The following is a 13,774-nucleotide window of genomic DNA, read 5'->3' on the forward strand; positions in this document are numbered from 1 at the left end:
CCTTGAATTTTCGAATTGAAATTTCCTTTTTGGCATGAATATGTTGAAGATTAGGAAGAACACCTTGAATATGAGTATGAACGTGATGAACGCCTTGAATATTGATATGAACTTGTTGAATGTATGCTTCGATCCTTTCTGCATGTGCATTAGTTCTTTTCCTTGTTTCTGCAAATTGTAGATGTCTGAGAGTTTTGATAGAGAAAGCCATGACCCCCCTGCCTTTGGTGGGGATGATATTGAGAGTGAAGAGGCCAGTGAATATGTTTGTTCTGAAGATGAGAGTTCCCAGACCGAGGGTGTTGTAGAGGGTGTTATAGAGAGTAGGGTGGTAGTGCATGAGGGTTGTAGGGTTGAGCCATCAGTGGGCTCTGGGTCAACTGCATATAAGGAGATGTAGAGAAATTACAAGGAGTTAGAGGCCGTATTTGATCGTGTTCTAGCCTTGCCTTATACACCAGAGTTGGGTTCGAGTAATCAGGCATCCCCATCTGGGTCCGTAGGAGTAGCCATGGCTTCAGCTTCAGAGGGAGTGGACATACGGGTTGGAGTCCCATTGGCGAAGCGGAATACCTTTACAGAAGTAAAGTTGGCCGAGCTTCGGATAGATTTTTGTATTCCGCCCTATGTGGGCTTGAGACTACCCACTGCAGCTGATGTGGTTAGGTATCCTCCAGAGGGCTCAGTGTTGATTTTTACAGATATGTACCAGCATGGCTTCAGGCTACCGTTTCATCCTTGGGTGCAGATGATGTTGGCTAGGCTGGGGTATGCGCCGGGGCAATATAATCCCAACTTTTGGCTTCTTTTGCATGGGATTTACATTGCCTGGTGGTTGGTTGGGTTGGGTGAGCCAACCTTTGAGCAGTTCATGTACTTGTACTCTATTTCGAAGCAACAGGGGAGTTTTGGCTGGGTACAAGCCAATTGTCGAAAGGCAAAGGAGAGGGGTTATTTTATCAGTCATTTGCCTACTACTCAGAAGTCCTGGAGGAACAGGTGGTGCCTAGCTTATGGGGACTGGGAGTGTCCACCCGGGAAGACCGTTGCCAAACACATTCCTACCCACTTCCAGTCTATAGGTCCTTGGCCCCATCCCTTAAGACTAAGTGCTGTTTTGTTGTGTTTCACTCTTGATTCTCCATTTTTGTTTGTGCAAGTGTAAATGGCTGAGTAGTATGTATTATTTGTTGCAGGTTCAGTGAAGTGGGGGTCTATCTCCAAGGAGAAAGAAGACGAGGTTGAGAGGGTGAGGTCGCTGTTGTCAGTGACCAACCGTGAGTGCCGGAACCTAGTCACCCAAAAGAATCTGTTTGAGTCCGGACTCCTGCAAGGAAGTAAGTACTTGGGTTCCCATATTGTTTGTCTTCTGATTCGCTTTGTAGTTGTGGCTAACTTGACTTTTGATTGTGCAGTGGCAGGTGTTGTAAAAGGAAGCACGAGAGTGGATGTGGACATTGATGGCGCCGAGATGCAGAGGCGACTTAGGGAGTCTCGGGCCAAGAAGGCGGAGAAGGGGGGGAGCCAGCAGGTGACTGGGAAGCGGCCCAGGGGTGACGATGAAGGGCCAGTGGCTGACGTGATGGGGAAGAGGAAGGCTCTAGAGGAGGCTGATCGGTTCATAATTGTATATCATTTTGTACCCTTCTAGCTTATGATTTGGTTATGTTTTTGAGTTAAACTTGTGCTTTTAATCCTTTTTGTGTTTATCTTTCAGTTCATTGAGCTTTAGGTAATAATGATGGCTTTAGAGAGCATAATTCATGCAATTCAAGCATGTTAAGGCCTAATTTGGATGAATGGATGAAGAGCTTAAAGACAAACTCATTTTGGCTACAGCCCCCTGCCAGTCCAGTTCCGTAGGTCATATTGCAAGCTTTGTTTCAACAACCTACATAGCTCGAATAAGGCCACATTCTTCATGAAAGTTGTTCCAATTGGTGTGTACTATAACATATCCAAAATTCAGCCCCATTGGATAAATCTGGAGTCCGTTACCTAGCAAACACAGAACCATGCTCAGGATGGATCTTATCAGCGCGGAAAATGAGTTAGACATTTGTTTCGGCCTTAACTTCTTCCTCCGACCTTGGATTGGCCCAAATAACATATGGCTGGAAAGAAGACATTCTGAACTTCAATTTAGAGTGCTTAAAGTCCTAATTTGATTAATAGAAGCCCAAGTTGTAAGCCCTTGAAGTTGCTGGTCATGCTGACCTCAGCATGTGCTGGTTGGATGCTTGGTCATGGTGAGCTAGGTATGAGCTATCATTTCTGGTTGGAAGCTTGGTCATGGTGACATGAAGATGAGCTAGGGCTGCTGGTGGGATCTATTGGTGAAGTGCATCAACCAATTCAAGATTTTCTAATACAAGTGCATCACCCAATTTAGATTTTCTAATACAAGTGCATCAACCATTTCAGATTTTATAAAACAAGTGTTGTATGCATTAGCCATATTGAATTCAGATTTTCACTTCCCCTAGGCCTATAAATAGGGAAGTTCTCTAAGCTTGTAAACACACCCCAAGGGGGGGAGCTCTCAAACACTTCTCTAGAGCTCCCCTCCCTTCTCTCCCTCAAATTCTCTTAGTTTTGCTTTCTAGTTCTCAATTCTAGCTTTCTTTAATGTTTTCTTAGTTGTAATTTATTTTTCTTGTAATGTACATTCTTTCTTAAGTATTCAAGTTTAATTAGTTTCCAAGTTTCAATTATGGTTTTTGTTCTTATTCATTATGCTTATAAGTTAATATGCTAGTTTGAATGATTGATCACCATTTAGGCTTGCATGTTAGCTATCTTGGTTTGAATTAAGAGTATACACCATGCTTTAATTCGAATTGAACTATGAATATGAATAGTATGTATGGACATTCGACAACAAGGATTAGATACATACTTGGTTGTTTAAAATGTTCTTCTATGCTTAATGGGTTCCTAATGCTTAATTTTAGGTTAGACAACAAATGATCAAATTAGGGAATTAGGAACACAAGGTTATGACCACACACCATGGCTTAATCATACATTAGCTAGAATCAATCCGTTAATCTAATTGAACTTGGGAACTTATCTGCTTGAGTTAGTTATTTTCTTTCTTCCTTGTTTTATTTATTTCCCTTCTTTTTCATTTCTGTTTTGTGTAGGGAAAATGAATTGAATCATTCAATCACCAATCCTCGTGGGATCGACCTCGCACTTACATACGCTATACTACCGAACGGCTCGTGCACTTGCGAGTATCACAAGTTGAGGATGCAGCTAAATCCATTTTGGTGCAGCTGTATCTATGCGACAGAGGCTCACCAGAGTGTGATGGGGGCAGGGCCTAGGCTTCCTCCCTTTAATCTGCAGGCGCCGCCGAAGCTACCCTTCGGTATTGATGATGTGTTTGCTGAGGGGGTGGAGAAGGTGGACTTCTCCAAGTTGCGTCAGCAGAAGAAGGAGGTGAGCCTAGCCATGCATCGGCAGGAGGTACCCTTGGTGAACGTCTTCCTGGAAGGTGATCGGTTCATAATTGTATATCATTTTGTACCCTTCTAGCTTATGATTTGGTTATGTTTTTGAGTTAAACTTGTGCTTTTAATCCTTTTTGTGTTTATCTTTCAGTTCATTGAGCTTTAGGTAATAATGAGGGCTTTGGATAGTAAATGATGGAATCCATGCATGTTAGGGCCTAATTTGGATGAATGGATGAAGAGCTTAAAGACAAACTCATTTTGGCTACAGCCCCCTGCCAGTCCAGTTCCGTAGGTCATATTGCAAGCTTTGTTTCAGCAACCTACATAGCTCGGATGAGGCCACATTCTTCATGAAAGTTGTTCCAATGGGTGTATACTATAACATATCCAAAATTCAGCCCCATTGGATAAATATGGAGTCTGTTACCTAGCAAACACAGAACCATGCTCAGGATGGATTTTATCAGCGCGCAAAATGGGTTAGCAATTTGTTTTGGCCTTAACTTCCTCCTCCGACCTTGGATTGGCCCAAATGATATATGGCTGGAAAGAAGACATTCTGAACTTCAAGTTTGAGTGCTTAAAGTCTTAATTTGCTTAAGGGAAGCCCAATTCGTAAGCCCTTGAAGTTGCTGGTCATGCTGACCTCAGGATGAGCTATTATTTCTGGTTGGAAGCTTGGTCATGGTGACATGAAGATGAGCTAGGGCTGCTGGTGGGATTTATTAGTGAAGTGCATCAACCATTTCAGATTTTATAATGGAAGTGTTGTATGCATTAGTGAAGTGCATCAACCATTTCAGATTTTATAAAACAAGTGTTGTATGCATTAGCCATACTTAATTCAGATTTTCAGCTTCCTTAGGCCTATATATAGTGAGGTTTCCCAAGCTTGTAAACACACCCCAAGGGGGGGAGCTCTCAAACACTTCTCTAGAGCTCCCTTCCCTTCTCTCCCTCAAATTCTCTTAGTTACATTTTCTAGTTTTCAATTGTTGTAATGAGATCTTTGTGCTGAAATTCTCCTTAAGTTTTTCCAAGTTCTACTTAATTTTCATTGTTATGTAAATTCTTTTCTTTAGTTTCAAGTTTGATTAGTTTCCAAGTTTCAATTATGGTTTTTGTTCTTATTCATTATGCTTATAAGTTAATATGCTAGTTTGAATGATTGATCACCATTTAGGCTTGCATGTTAGCTATCTTGGTTTGAATTAAGAGTAGACACCATGCTTTAATTCGAATTGAACTATGAATAGGAAGAGTATGTATGGACATTCGACAACAGGGATTAGATACATACTTGGTTGTTTAAAATGTTCTTCTATGCTTAATGGGTTCCTAATGCTTAATTTTAGGTTAGACAACAAATGATCAAATTAGGGAATTAGGAACACAAGGTTATGACCACACACCATGGCTTAATCATACTTTAGCTAGAATCAATCCATTAATCTAATTGAACTTGGGAACTTATCTACTTGAGTTAGTTATTTTCTTTCTTTCTTGTTTTATTTATTTCCCTTCTTTTTCATTTCTGTTTTGTGTAGGGAAAATGAATTGAATCATTCAATCACCAATCCTCGTGGGATCGACCTCGCACTTACATACGCTATACTACCGAACGGCTCGTGCACTTGCGAGTATCACAAGTTGAGGATGCAGCTGAATCCATTTTGGTGCAGCTATATCTACACAACAAGTTTTTGGCGCCGTTGCCGGGGATTGGCAACATAGTTTGGTTCTATTTCTTTTCCCTACTTGTTTTATTTTTATTTTTCATTTTCATGTTTTTCTAGACAATTTCAAGTTTTAAAGTTAATGACGTTAATGGACAAGTTGTGTTTGTAGTCCAACAGAAAAGGACAATTGCCCAACAAGCAAGAGAACTGGGTTTAAGTCCCAGCTTACACAACCCATTGGTGCTTGTTGCTTTGAAGCATGGAATTGGATGTGTGTTGATTTTCCTTTTCATTTTAGTTTTTATTTCCTAAATCCTTTTAATTCCATTTCAAGTTTGTGTGTTTGTTTTAGCAATTTATGATAGCTTAATAAAAATGGAGAGAGATGACAACCTCAATCATAAGAATGGGAAGTGTGGAGCAATGGGAGAAGTCGCGACCTCCAAGTGCATCACATTCGACCTAATCGCTTCAAGGGGGAGCATTTCAATCCTTTCTCTTCTTTGAATTCTGTTTATTTTCGTAGTTGTTTTTGCCTTTTGGTCTGCGATGAGTTCTTTGTTTTTCTATGCTGAATCCAACCATATAAAGAACGTAAAATTTGGACTTACGGTTGGAAAGTTATAGCCTAAAAACTGAACACAGGTCGAAGCTGAAAAACAGAGAAACGAATCTGTCCAAATGGTGATAAACGGGTGATAGAAAGTGCTGTTTGTGTTTTTCTTTGGTTTATTGGTTTGTTTCTTTTAGTACAACAATTTATGTTGTTTGTTTGAATTTGTTTAGAGTACTTAGTTCATTTTCGTTTATGGTTTGTTGTTCCATTTTATCTTAATTTGTTTTTGTTTCTTATCTTAAAAATTTTAAAAAGATTTTTCATATGAGCTGACTTATGGTAACTCCAGTGAGCACTTCCGTCAATACAGTGTCTAGGAGTTCTATAGGCGACACCTTCGGTGTCTAAGAAGTTTGGGTTTTAAGCGGGACCATTGTGACCCCTCCAACCTTCCCGGATCCCCTGGCTGTGTTTTCTAAGGCCCTTAACTGGTCATCCGTGAGTTGCTTGTATATTCGTGTGTTTTTAAATTAAGTTTATTTTTATTTTCTTTGTTTTCTTTTCTGTTGAGTCTTTGTTTTTGATTTGTTTTTGTTTTTGTTTCGTTAAGTTAGTTTATGTTTTTATTTACGTGGTTTGGTTGGTTAGTTTATTTCTGAGTGTTAAAACACATTTTTATTTCAAACATTGCATAAAAAAAAAAAAAAAATAAATAAAAACAACAAAACAACAAAAACAAAATAAAAACAAAAACAATAAAAAAAAAAAAAAACAAAAAAAAAACAAAAAAAAGAAATATTCTTCATCTTCTTCATCATCATGGCTTGCCTCTATTTTCTCTTACTTGCAGAATCTGCAGCAGCTCCACATGGTCCTCATTTTTTCTCTGCAGTGCTTCCACGTGCTGATTGGCACAGTAGAGCCGCTTCTGCAAGTCCGCCACCATAGCCTTCAAGGAAGCTATTTCCTCGCTCATCGCGGCACACTCCCGTGTTCTCGCCAGCAATCGCATGCCCAAATTGGTAGCCGAGACCGCGTGGAGCACAGTTAAATTGTGGGACTCCTCTACCGCTGCCTTATCAGACCTCTGTGCCACATGCAGATGATCTGTCGGTGTGAGCTTGCTGCCAATCATGCCTCCCAGCAGCACTGCTCTGTTCGGCACTGCCTCATAAAAGTTCGGTATTGCCTCAGCAAAGTTTGAGGCCGTACCATGATGATATGTGGAGTTTGGGAAGACTGGGTTTGGAGGAGCCCTTATCTGGGCATTCGGTGGTGCAAGTGAGAGCTCAAGGTTGAGATCATCAAGGTGAGTGCATGAGGATGCCATTTGTTTTGTTTCTGGATTTTTTGATGTTTTTCCTTGAGTTTGCAGGAAGAAATGCTGGGTATCATCCGCTTGCAGAGGTGTGGTTTAAATAGACATATGCTGATGAGAGAGAGCCAACACCATTTCGGATTTCCCGGGCATGCTCGACCTAATCGCTTCAAGGGGGAGCACATTAACTTTCACTTTACTTTTCTTTTTTCCGTGTTTTCTGGTGTTTTATTGTTTTGCCCGTTACTTTCATTTTCTAGAGCTTTGTGTTTTTGCCTTTCCCTTTCGGCTATCATCTTTATTTTATTTTAGTTAGGGAACTGTGCTTCCATTTCCGTTTGTCGTCTTCGTTTGATTTAAGTTTGGAAAGTGTGCTTTCTTTTCCGTTTTCTTTTTCCTTCTGCAAATTTACTCTTTTATTTCCAAAACAAAATAAAGACAAAAACAACCAAAAAAATAAAATAAATTAAAATAAAAACATTAATAATGCAGTAGAAGTCATTTCTTCACAGTGCTCGGTGTCTCGACCATTGGAGCTTTGAGTTTGGCCCTCTGGCTGTCCTCTTCCTGGGCTTCATGCACAGCCTCTTGGGGCTCACCACTTGAGCTCCCAAAGATCGCAATCTTAGCTTGAGCGTAACTACTCTCACGATCTGCTTGCTTGCGTTTACCCGGTCGGTCTAGGTCTTCCAGCTGTTTTCGCATGTCGCGAGAGTACAACTCTACCATCTTTGATAGGTTTCTATTCTCGTCCCGCAATACTTCTAGTTGGTGTCGATTCACCTCCACTATCCTTGACCTTTCCCTTTTCAAGCTTTTTATAGCAGTCTGACACTCCTCAACCATACTTCGCTCCGCCGTCAACTGACCTTTCAGCACCTCTACCTCATGGGACTTCGCAAGTAGGCGATGACCCAAACTTGCGACTGTTGCCGTACTCTGCACGCTCAGTGCCAGGGCATCGCTCACGACCCGGTTGTCATCCCTTGTCCCCAGAACACGTATATCTTTAGGAGTCACTAAATTTCTAGCCACTCCAATGGCAACATCGTTGTCCAGGAGTATTGAGTCAGTTACTGTCACAGGCCCCCGTGCGGAAGCAAAGTAGGGCATCCATACTGGTGCCGCTGCTTGGCCTCGTGTCTGAGTCGGTGGAGCTAGGTTGAGATCCAACGAAAATGGGTAGGATGAGGCCATTTGATTTCTGATTTTTTTTCTTCTTTTCTCTTTTGTGTTTCTGAGTTTGTGGTTTTGTTTTTATCCCCATCTTTTTCCTTCTTATATACATAGTCTTTGACAAACCCTAGCCATTGCAGCGTCTAAGCATTTCTGAATCTCCAGCATTCCTCGAGTCCCACAACCTTCTCGCTTTCCAACCATACCCAACTCATTTATCACGACATGTCTTTTCTGAACGGACGCGTTCAGTAAAGCCTTCGCGCCTTTCCATGAGCCCGTAATTTCTGCTTGTGAAATCTGCGGCGCTTCTATCTGTCAACACGTGTCTCGCTCAGTCTGCCCATGACTATCCATGAGACGACATCAGGGACCACATTCCCTCTTTTTAGAAATCCCGCTTTGCGCTCATAATTCACGTTTTATCTTTTTAAGAAAAAATTAAAATTAAAACGTGTGGCCTTTGGATTTCATTGTGGGTCGGGTTTCACCATTGTTTTGGTTTCAAAGTGAGTTAACTTTCTTTGGGGTTGGGCTTTCAAACGTTTGGGTTTTAGTTTGTGTAAGACTGTCTGTTTAGGGCTTACTGTTTTGTCTGTTTAGGGCTTTCTGTTTCGAGTGTTTTACTTTTGTTTTTTTTTTTTCTTTCTTGTTTATTTGTTTGTTTGTTTTGTAATTTTTTTTTTTGTTTTTTTTTTTTTTTGTGGTTTATATTTACTTTAGTACCTTTCATTTCTTGTTATGACATTGCTTGTTCCTAATTTTTAAACATTGAGGACAATGTTCATTTCTAGGTTTGGGGGTATTGGAGTTTAGCATGTAAAATTGGTTTTTCCTTAATTTAATTTAATTTTTTTTTTATTTGCTTGTTTTTATTTTTATTTTATTTTGTTAAGTCTTGCTTTAATTTTGATTTTGATTTTGATTTTGATTTTATTCACTTTCCGAACACATTTGATGAGATTGTGATAAATGTTTGCATGACTTAAATGAAAATTGAATTTTATTTATTATTTATTTTTTTTTCCTTGTAAATTTTTATTGTAAAAAAAAAAATTAATTAATTAATTGATTAATTTGGCATCGTTCTAGCATGATATGTTCGAAACCTTCTTTGCACTTGCCATTTGTTTCATAATTCTCCAATTAAAGGATTTGCATGACCCAAAGAATTGTATCAAGCATAAATTAGACTTATATAACCATAAATGTGAGCTTTTGAGCCTTGTGCTTCATTTCATGAGTGTTATACACATACTCTTATTTTCTTGTCATCAAAGTTGTTGTTTGATCTCATTATTCATTGATTTGGTTGAATACTTAAAAGTCATCCATTCTTTTGCAATTCGATTTCATGACATTTAAGAAATGATATTAAGGCCCTCTTTGGATCGTTTGTACCTTTCAAGCTAACCTTATGCATGCTTAAGCATGATTTTCCATTGTTAACCATTTTGAGCCTACATGTAAACCTTTTTCTTTCATTTACCAATTATATTTCCTCGCCTTAGCTTGAAAAACAAATATTTACCTTTCTAAGGAACTCATGAGCTTTAATTGGGATGTGTTTTTCATACTAAGTTTGGGAATTTCGAAGAAAAAAAAATCACACAATTGGTGAAAGAAAAGAGAAAAGTTGTGATTAAGTGGTGGTTGAATGAAATTTCATTTTTGGGTTTCATTTTTGGGCCTTCAAAATAAATTGGTGTTTAAGGAAAGGAGTTTAAATCATTGTAAATGAAGGTATAAGGAGTTTTGATCGTGTAAAAGAAAAAATCTAATCGTGATGATTCGAAGTCTTGTAAACAATTGTTTTATGCTCTTACATTTTGAGTTCCTTGGACTTTGTATTATCCATACCTTTCATTTCTCACTCACCTTACACCCTTGGCCCCATTACAACCTATAATAAAGACCTAAATTGATCTTAAATGTCATATGGTTGAATTGCCTGCATTTTATTACTTTTAAGTGTTTGGCATCCTTCTTGAGATCATATTAATGCAAGTTCTTCATCTTCCTATTTTGAGTTAACTCCTTTATGGTTTAACTCTAATCCCATGTCTATAACTGAGTGTTGCATTGTAGCCCTCTTCTGAGTGATTCATTTGTGAGAGGACAACTTTGGTGAGATTTGAAGTTGCATTTGTGCTTGGTATGATTTTTGAAATTGTGTGGAAACTAAGATTGGGGAATTTGTTGCATTTGGCTATCACACTACTACACTTTGAGCATATTATGTTTTGAACTTTGCCGCTTTGTGAATAATGTCTAAAATTGAACTTTTATTGTCAAAACGTTTAAGTCATGTGCATGAGTCATTTCTCTTCACAAAATGTTCGGAAAGATTGTTTTGAGTTTTTATTTTGATTTTGATTTTTTTTGTTTTTTGTGTTTTGTGTTTTGTTTTTATTTTTATGTTTGTTTTTGGTTTTGGTTTTGCTTAAGAACTAACAAATCTAATAAGTTTTCTAACCATTTTGTTTTGTAGAGTTAGAAAAACGTTTGTGGGTATCGTAACTGTTAAACCCTCAGGAGACACAACTCCTCCTACTAGGGATGCCTAGAGGTTTAAAGGCTTGTCGCATTCGCTCAATGCAATCGAGTTACCTAGGAAAGTGGTCTAGTTAACTTCTTGTTTTGTTTTTAACTTTGTTTTGTGTTGTTTTGCTCGAGGACTAGCAAAATCTAGGTTTGGGGGTATTTGATCGGTTCATAATTGTATATCATTTTGTACCCTTCTAGCTTATGATTTGGTTATGTTTTTGAGTTAAACTTGTGCTTTTAATCCTTTTTGTGTTTATCTTTCAGTTCATTGAGCTTTAGGTAATAATGAGGGCTTTGGATAGTAAATGATGGAATCCATGCATGTTAGGGCCTAATTTGGATGAATGGATGAAGAGCTTAAAGACAAACTCATTTTGGCTACAGCCCCCTGCCAGTCCAGTTCCGTAGGTCATATTGCAAGCTTTGTTTCAGCAACCTACATAGCTCGGATGAGGCCACATTCTTCATGAAAGTTGTTCCAATGGGTGTATACTATAACATATCCAAACTTCAGCCCCATTGGATAAATATGGAGTCTGTTACCTAGCAAACACAGAACCATGCTCAGGATGGATTTTATCAGCGCGCAAAATGAGTTAGCAATTTGTTTTGGCCTTAACTTCCTCCTCCGACCTTGGATTGGCCCAAATGATATATGGCTGGAAAGAAGACATTCTGAACTTCAAGTTTGAGTGCTTAAAGTCTTAATTTGCTTAAGGGAAGCCCAATTCGTAAGCCCTTGAAGTTGCTGGTCATGCTGACCTCAGGATGAGCTATTATTTCTGGTTGGAAGCTTGGTCATGGTGACATGAAGATGAGCTAGGGCTGCTGGTGGGATTTATTAGTGAAGTGCATCAACCATTTCAGATTTTATAATGGAAGTGTTGTATGCATTAGTGAAGTGCATCAACCATTTCAGATTTTATAAAACAAGTGTTGTATGCATTAGCCATACTTAATTCAGATTTTCAGCTTCCTTAGGCCTATATATAGTGAGGTTTCCCAAGCTTGTAAACACACCCCAAGGGGGGGAGCTCTCAAACACTTCTCTAGAGCTCCCTTCCCTTCTCTCCCTCAAATTCTCTTAGTTACATTTTCTAGTTTTCAATTGTTGTAATGAGATCTTTGTGCTGAAATTCTCCTTAAGTTTTTCCAAGTTCTACTTAATTTTCATTGTTATGTAAATTCTTTTCTTTAGTTTCAAGTTTGATTAGTTTCCAAGTTTCAATTATGGTTTTTGTTCTTATTCATTATGCTTATAAGTTAATATGCTAGTTTGAATGATTGATCACCATTTAGGCTTGCATGTTAGCTATCTTGGTTTGAATTAAGAGTAGACACCATGCTTTAATTCGAATTGAACTATGAATAGGAAGAGTATGTATGGACATTCGACAACAGGGATTAGATACATACTTGGTTGTTTAAAATGTTCTTCTATGCTTAATGGGTTCCTAATGCTTAATTTTAGGTTAGACAACAAATGATCAAATTAGGGAATTAGGAACACAAGGTTATGACCACACACCATGGCTTAATCATACTTTAGCTAGAATCAATCCATTAATCTAATTGAACTTGGGAACTTATCTACTTGAGTTAGTTATTTTCTTTCTTTCTTGTTTTATTTATTTCCCTTCTTTTTCATTTCTGTTTTGTGTAGGGAAAATGAATTGAATCATTCAATCACCAATCCTCGTGGGATCGACCTCGCACTTACATACGCTATACTACCGAACGGCTCGTGCACTTGCGAGTATCACAAGTTGAGGATGCAGCTGAATCCATTTTGGTGCAGCTATATCTACACAACAGAAGGCGTGAAGAGTGACCCCGAGGCTCTAGCGAAGGCTCAGGCCTCTTCCTATGCAGATCGGGCCCAGAAGACGATTCTTACTTCTGCCTATGTAAGTTATCCGTACCTGGACTTGTTCTTATCATTCTGGTTTGCTTTGACTAATGATGCTTTTGTTTTGTAGGCCTTTGGCGAGATGTATGTCAATATGGCCAAGGCAGATAAGGAGATTCAGAGGCTGAAGAGGCTCGATGAGGCGACCAAGGGTAAGATGGCCGAGGCGCAGGAGGCCATCCGAGAGAGGAACACCCTGCTGTTGCAGAAGGCAGCGCTGGCCAAGGAGGTAGAGGAGCTGAAACGGGCGAAGGCCAATGAGGTGGAGGAGCTGAAACGGGCGAAGGACGAGGAGGTAGCTGCTGCCCGAGTCGAGGCGGTCGAGGCATTCCGGACTTCAGAGGAGCTGAAGAGTTACATTATGGACCGCCTGGTAGATGAGCAGCTTGGTTGGGAGGAGAGGCTGATGAGGTTCAACCCTTCGGTGGAGACTAACTTCGATACGAGTGGCGAGCCACCTTCTCCTAGTCCCACTATTGATGCCACTGCTGCCGCTACGGAGTCAGAGCCGGCTCCTGCCGATGCCGCGTCCACCTAGCCTTGAAGGCGTTGCCTTCCTTATGTACCCTAGCTATTTTTAGAACTTGATGTTTATTTATGCTATGTATGGACATTTGCCTTGCTTGGAGCAAGGTTATTTTGATGTGCTATGATATTAGACTTGTTGTCATTTGATATCGATTGTGCTAGCAAAATGATAATCATGTGATTGATAAAAAGTAGCCAGGGTCGGCCATTTCATTAGATAAGTGCCGAAAGGCAAAAAGGTACAAGATATGGTCGAGTCATGGCTCCAAACCAAAATCTAGGTGTGCTTACTTATAGTAGTACTTGAGGTGATCAGCGTTCCAAGGATGAGGCAAAGTCTTGCCCTTGGGATCACGAAGCTGATAAGTGCCAGGGCGGCAGACTTTGGTAATCTCGTAGGGGCCTTCCCATGTTGGGCCCAAGGTACCTTCAGTAGAATCTTTGGTGGCCAAAGAAACCTTGCGCATGACCCAGTCCCCCATTTTGAAGGCACGGGGTTTGACTCGGGAGTCATAGTACTTGGCGATGCGCTGCTTGTACGCGACATTGAGCATGTTGGATTGGTCACGAAGCTCGTCAATGAGGTCGAGGTTCAGGGCT

At 39.8% G+C, this 13,774-nt stretch overlaps 1 protein-coding gene across 1 annotated transcript; it reads left to right on the forward strand.

The window, feature by feature from the left end:
- The first annotated feature begins 362 nt into the window (after positions 1-362).
- Positions 363-13,316, forward strand: LOC148297758 (uncharacterized). Its single transcript, XM_088247164.1, has 7 exons — positions 363-1,082; positions 1,197-1,337; positions 1,416-1,609; positions 3,301-3,502; positions 12,556-12,644; positions 12,717-12,908; positions 12,942-13,316. Exons 1-7 carry the CDS (start codon positions 512-514, stop codon positions 13,182-13,184), a joined length of 1,632 nt encoding a protein of 543 aa, XP_088103290.1. The 5' UTR covers positions 363-511; the 3' UTR covers positions 13,185-13,316.
- Positions 13,317-13,774: the final 458 nt, after the last annotated feature.

Source organism: Prunus avium, chromosome 1 (genome assembly GCF_965620075.1).
Source record: "Prunus avium chromosome 1, drPruAviu1.hap1.1, whole genome shotgun sequence".
NCBI lineage: Eukaryota > Viridiplantae > Streptophyta > Magnoliopsida > Rosales > Rosaceae > Prunus > Prunus avium.

Bases quoted from the DNA above. Each gene is read 5' to 3' on its own strand.
- LOC148297758 (XM_088247164.1), top strand. From the start codon at position 512: ATGGCTTCAGCTTCAGAGGGAGTGGACATACGGGTTGGAGTCCCATTG. The intron at 12,645-12,716 runs GTAAGTTATCCG...TTTGTTTTGTAG, and splicing joins CGATTCTTACTTCTGCCTAT to GCCTTTGGCGAGATGTATGT. The intron at 12,909-12,941 runs GTGGAGGAGCTG...AAGGACGAGGAG, and splicing joins AACGGGCGAAGGCCAATGAG to GTAGCTGCTGCCCGAGTCGA.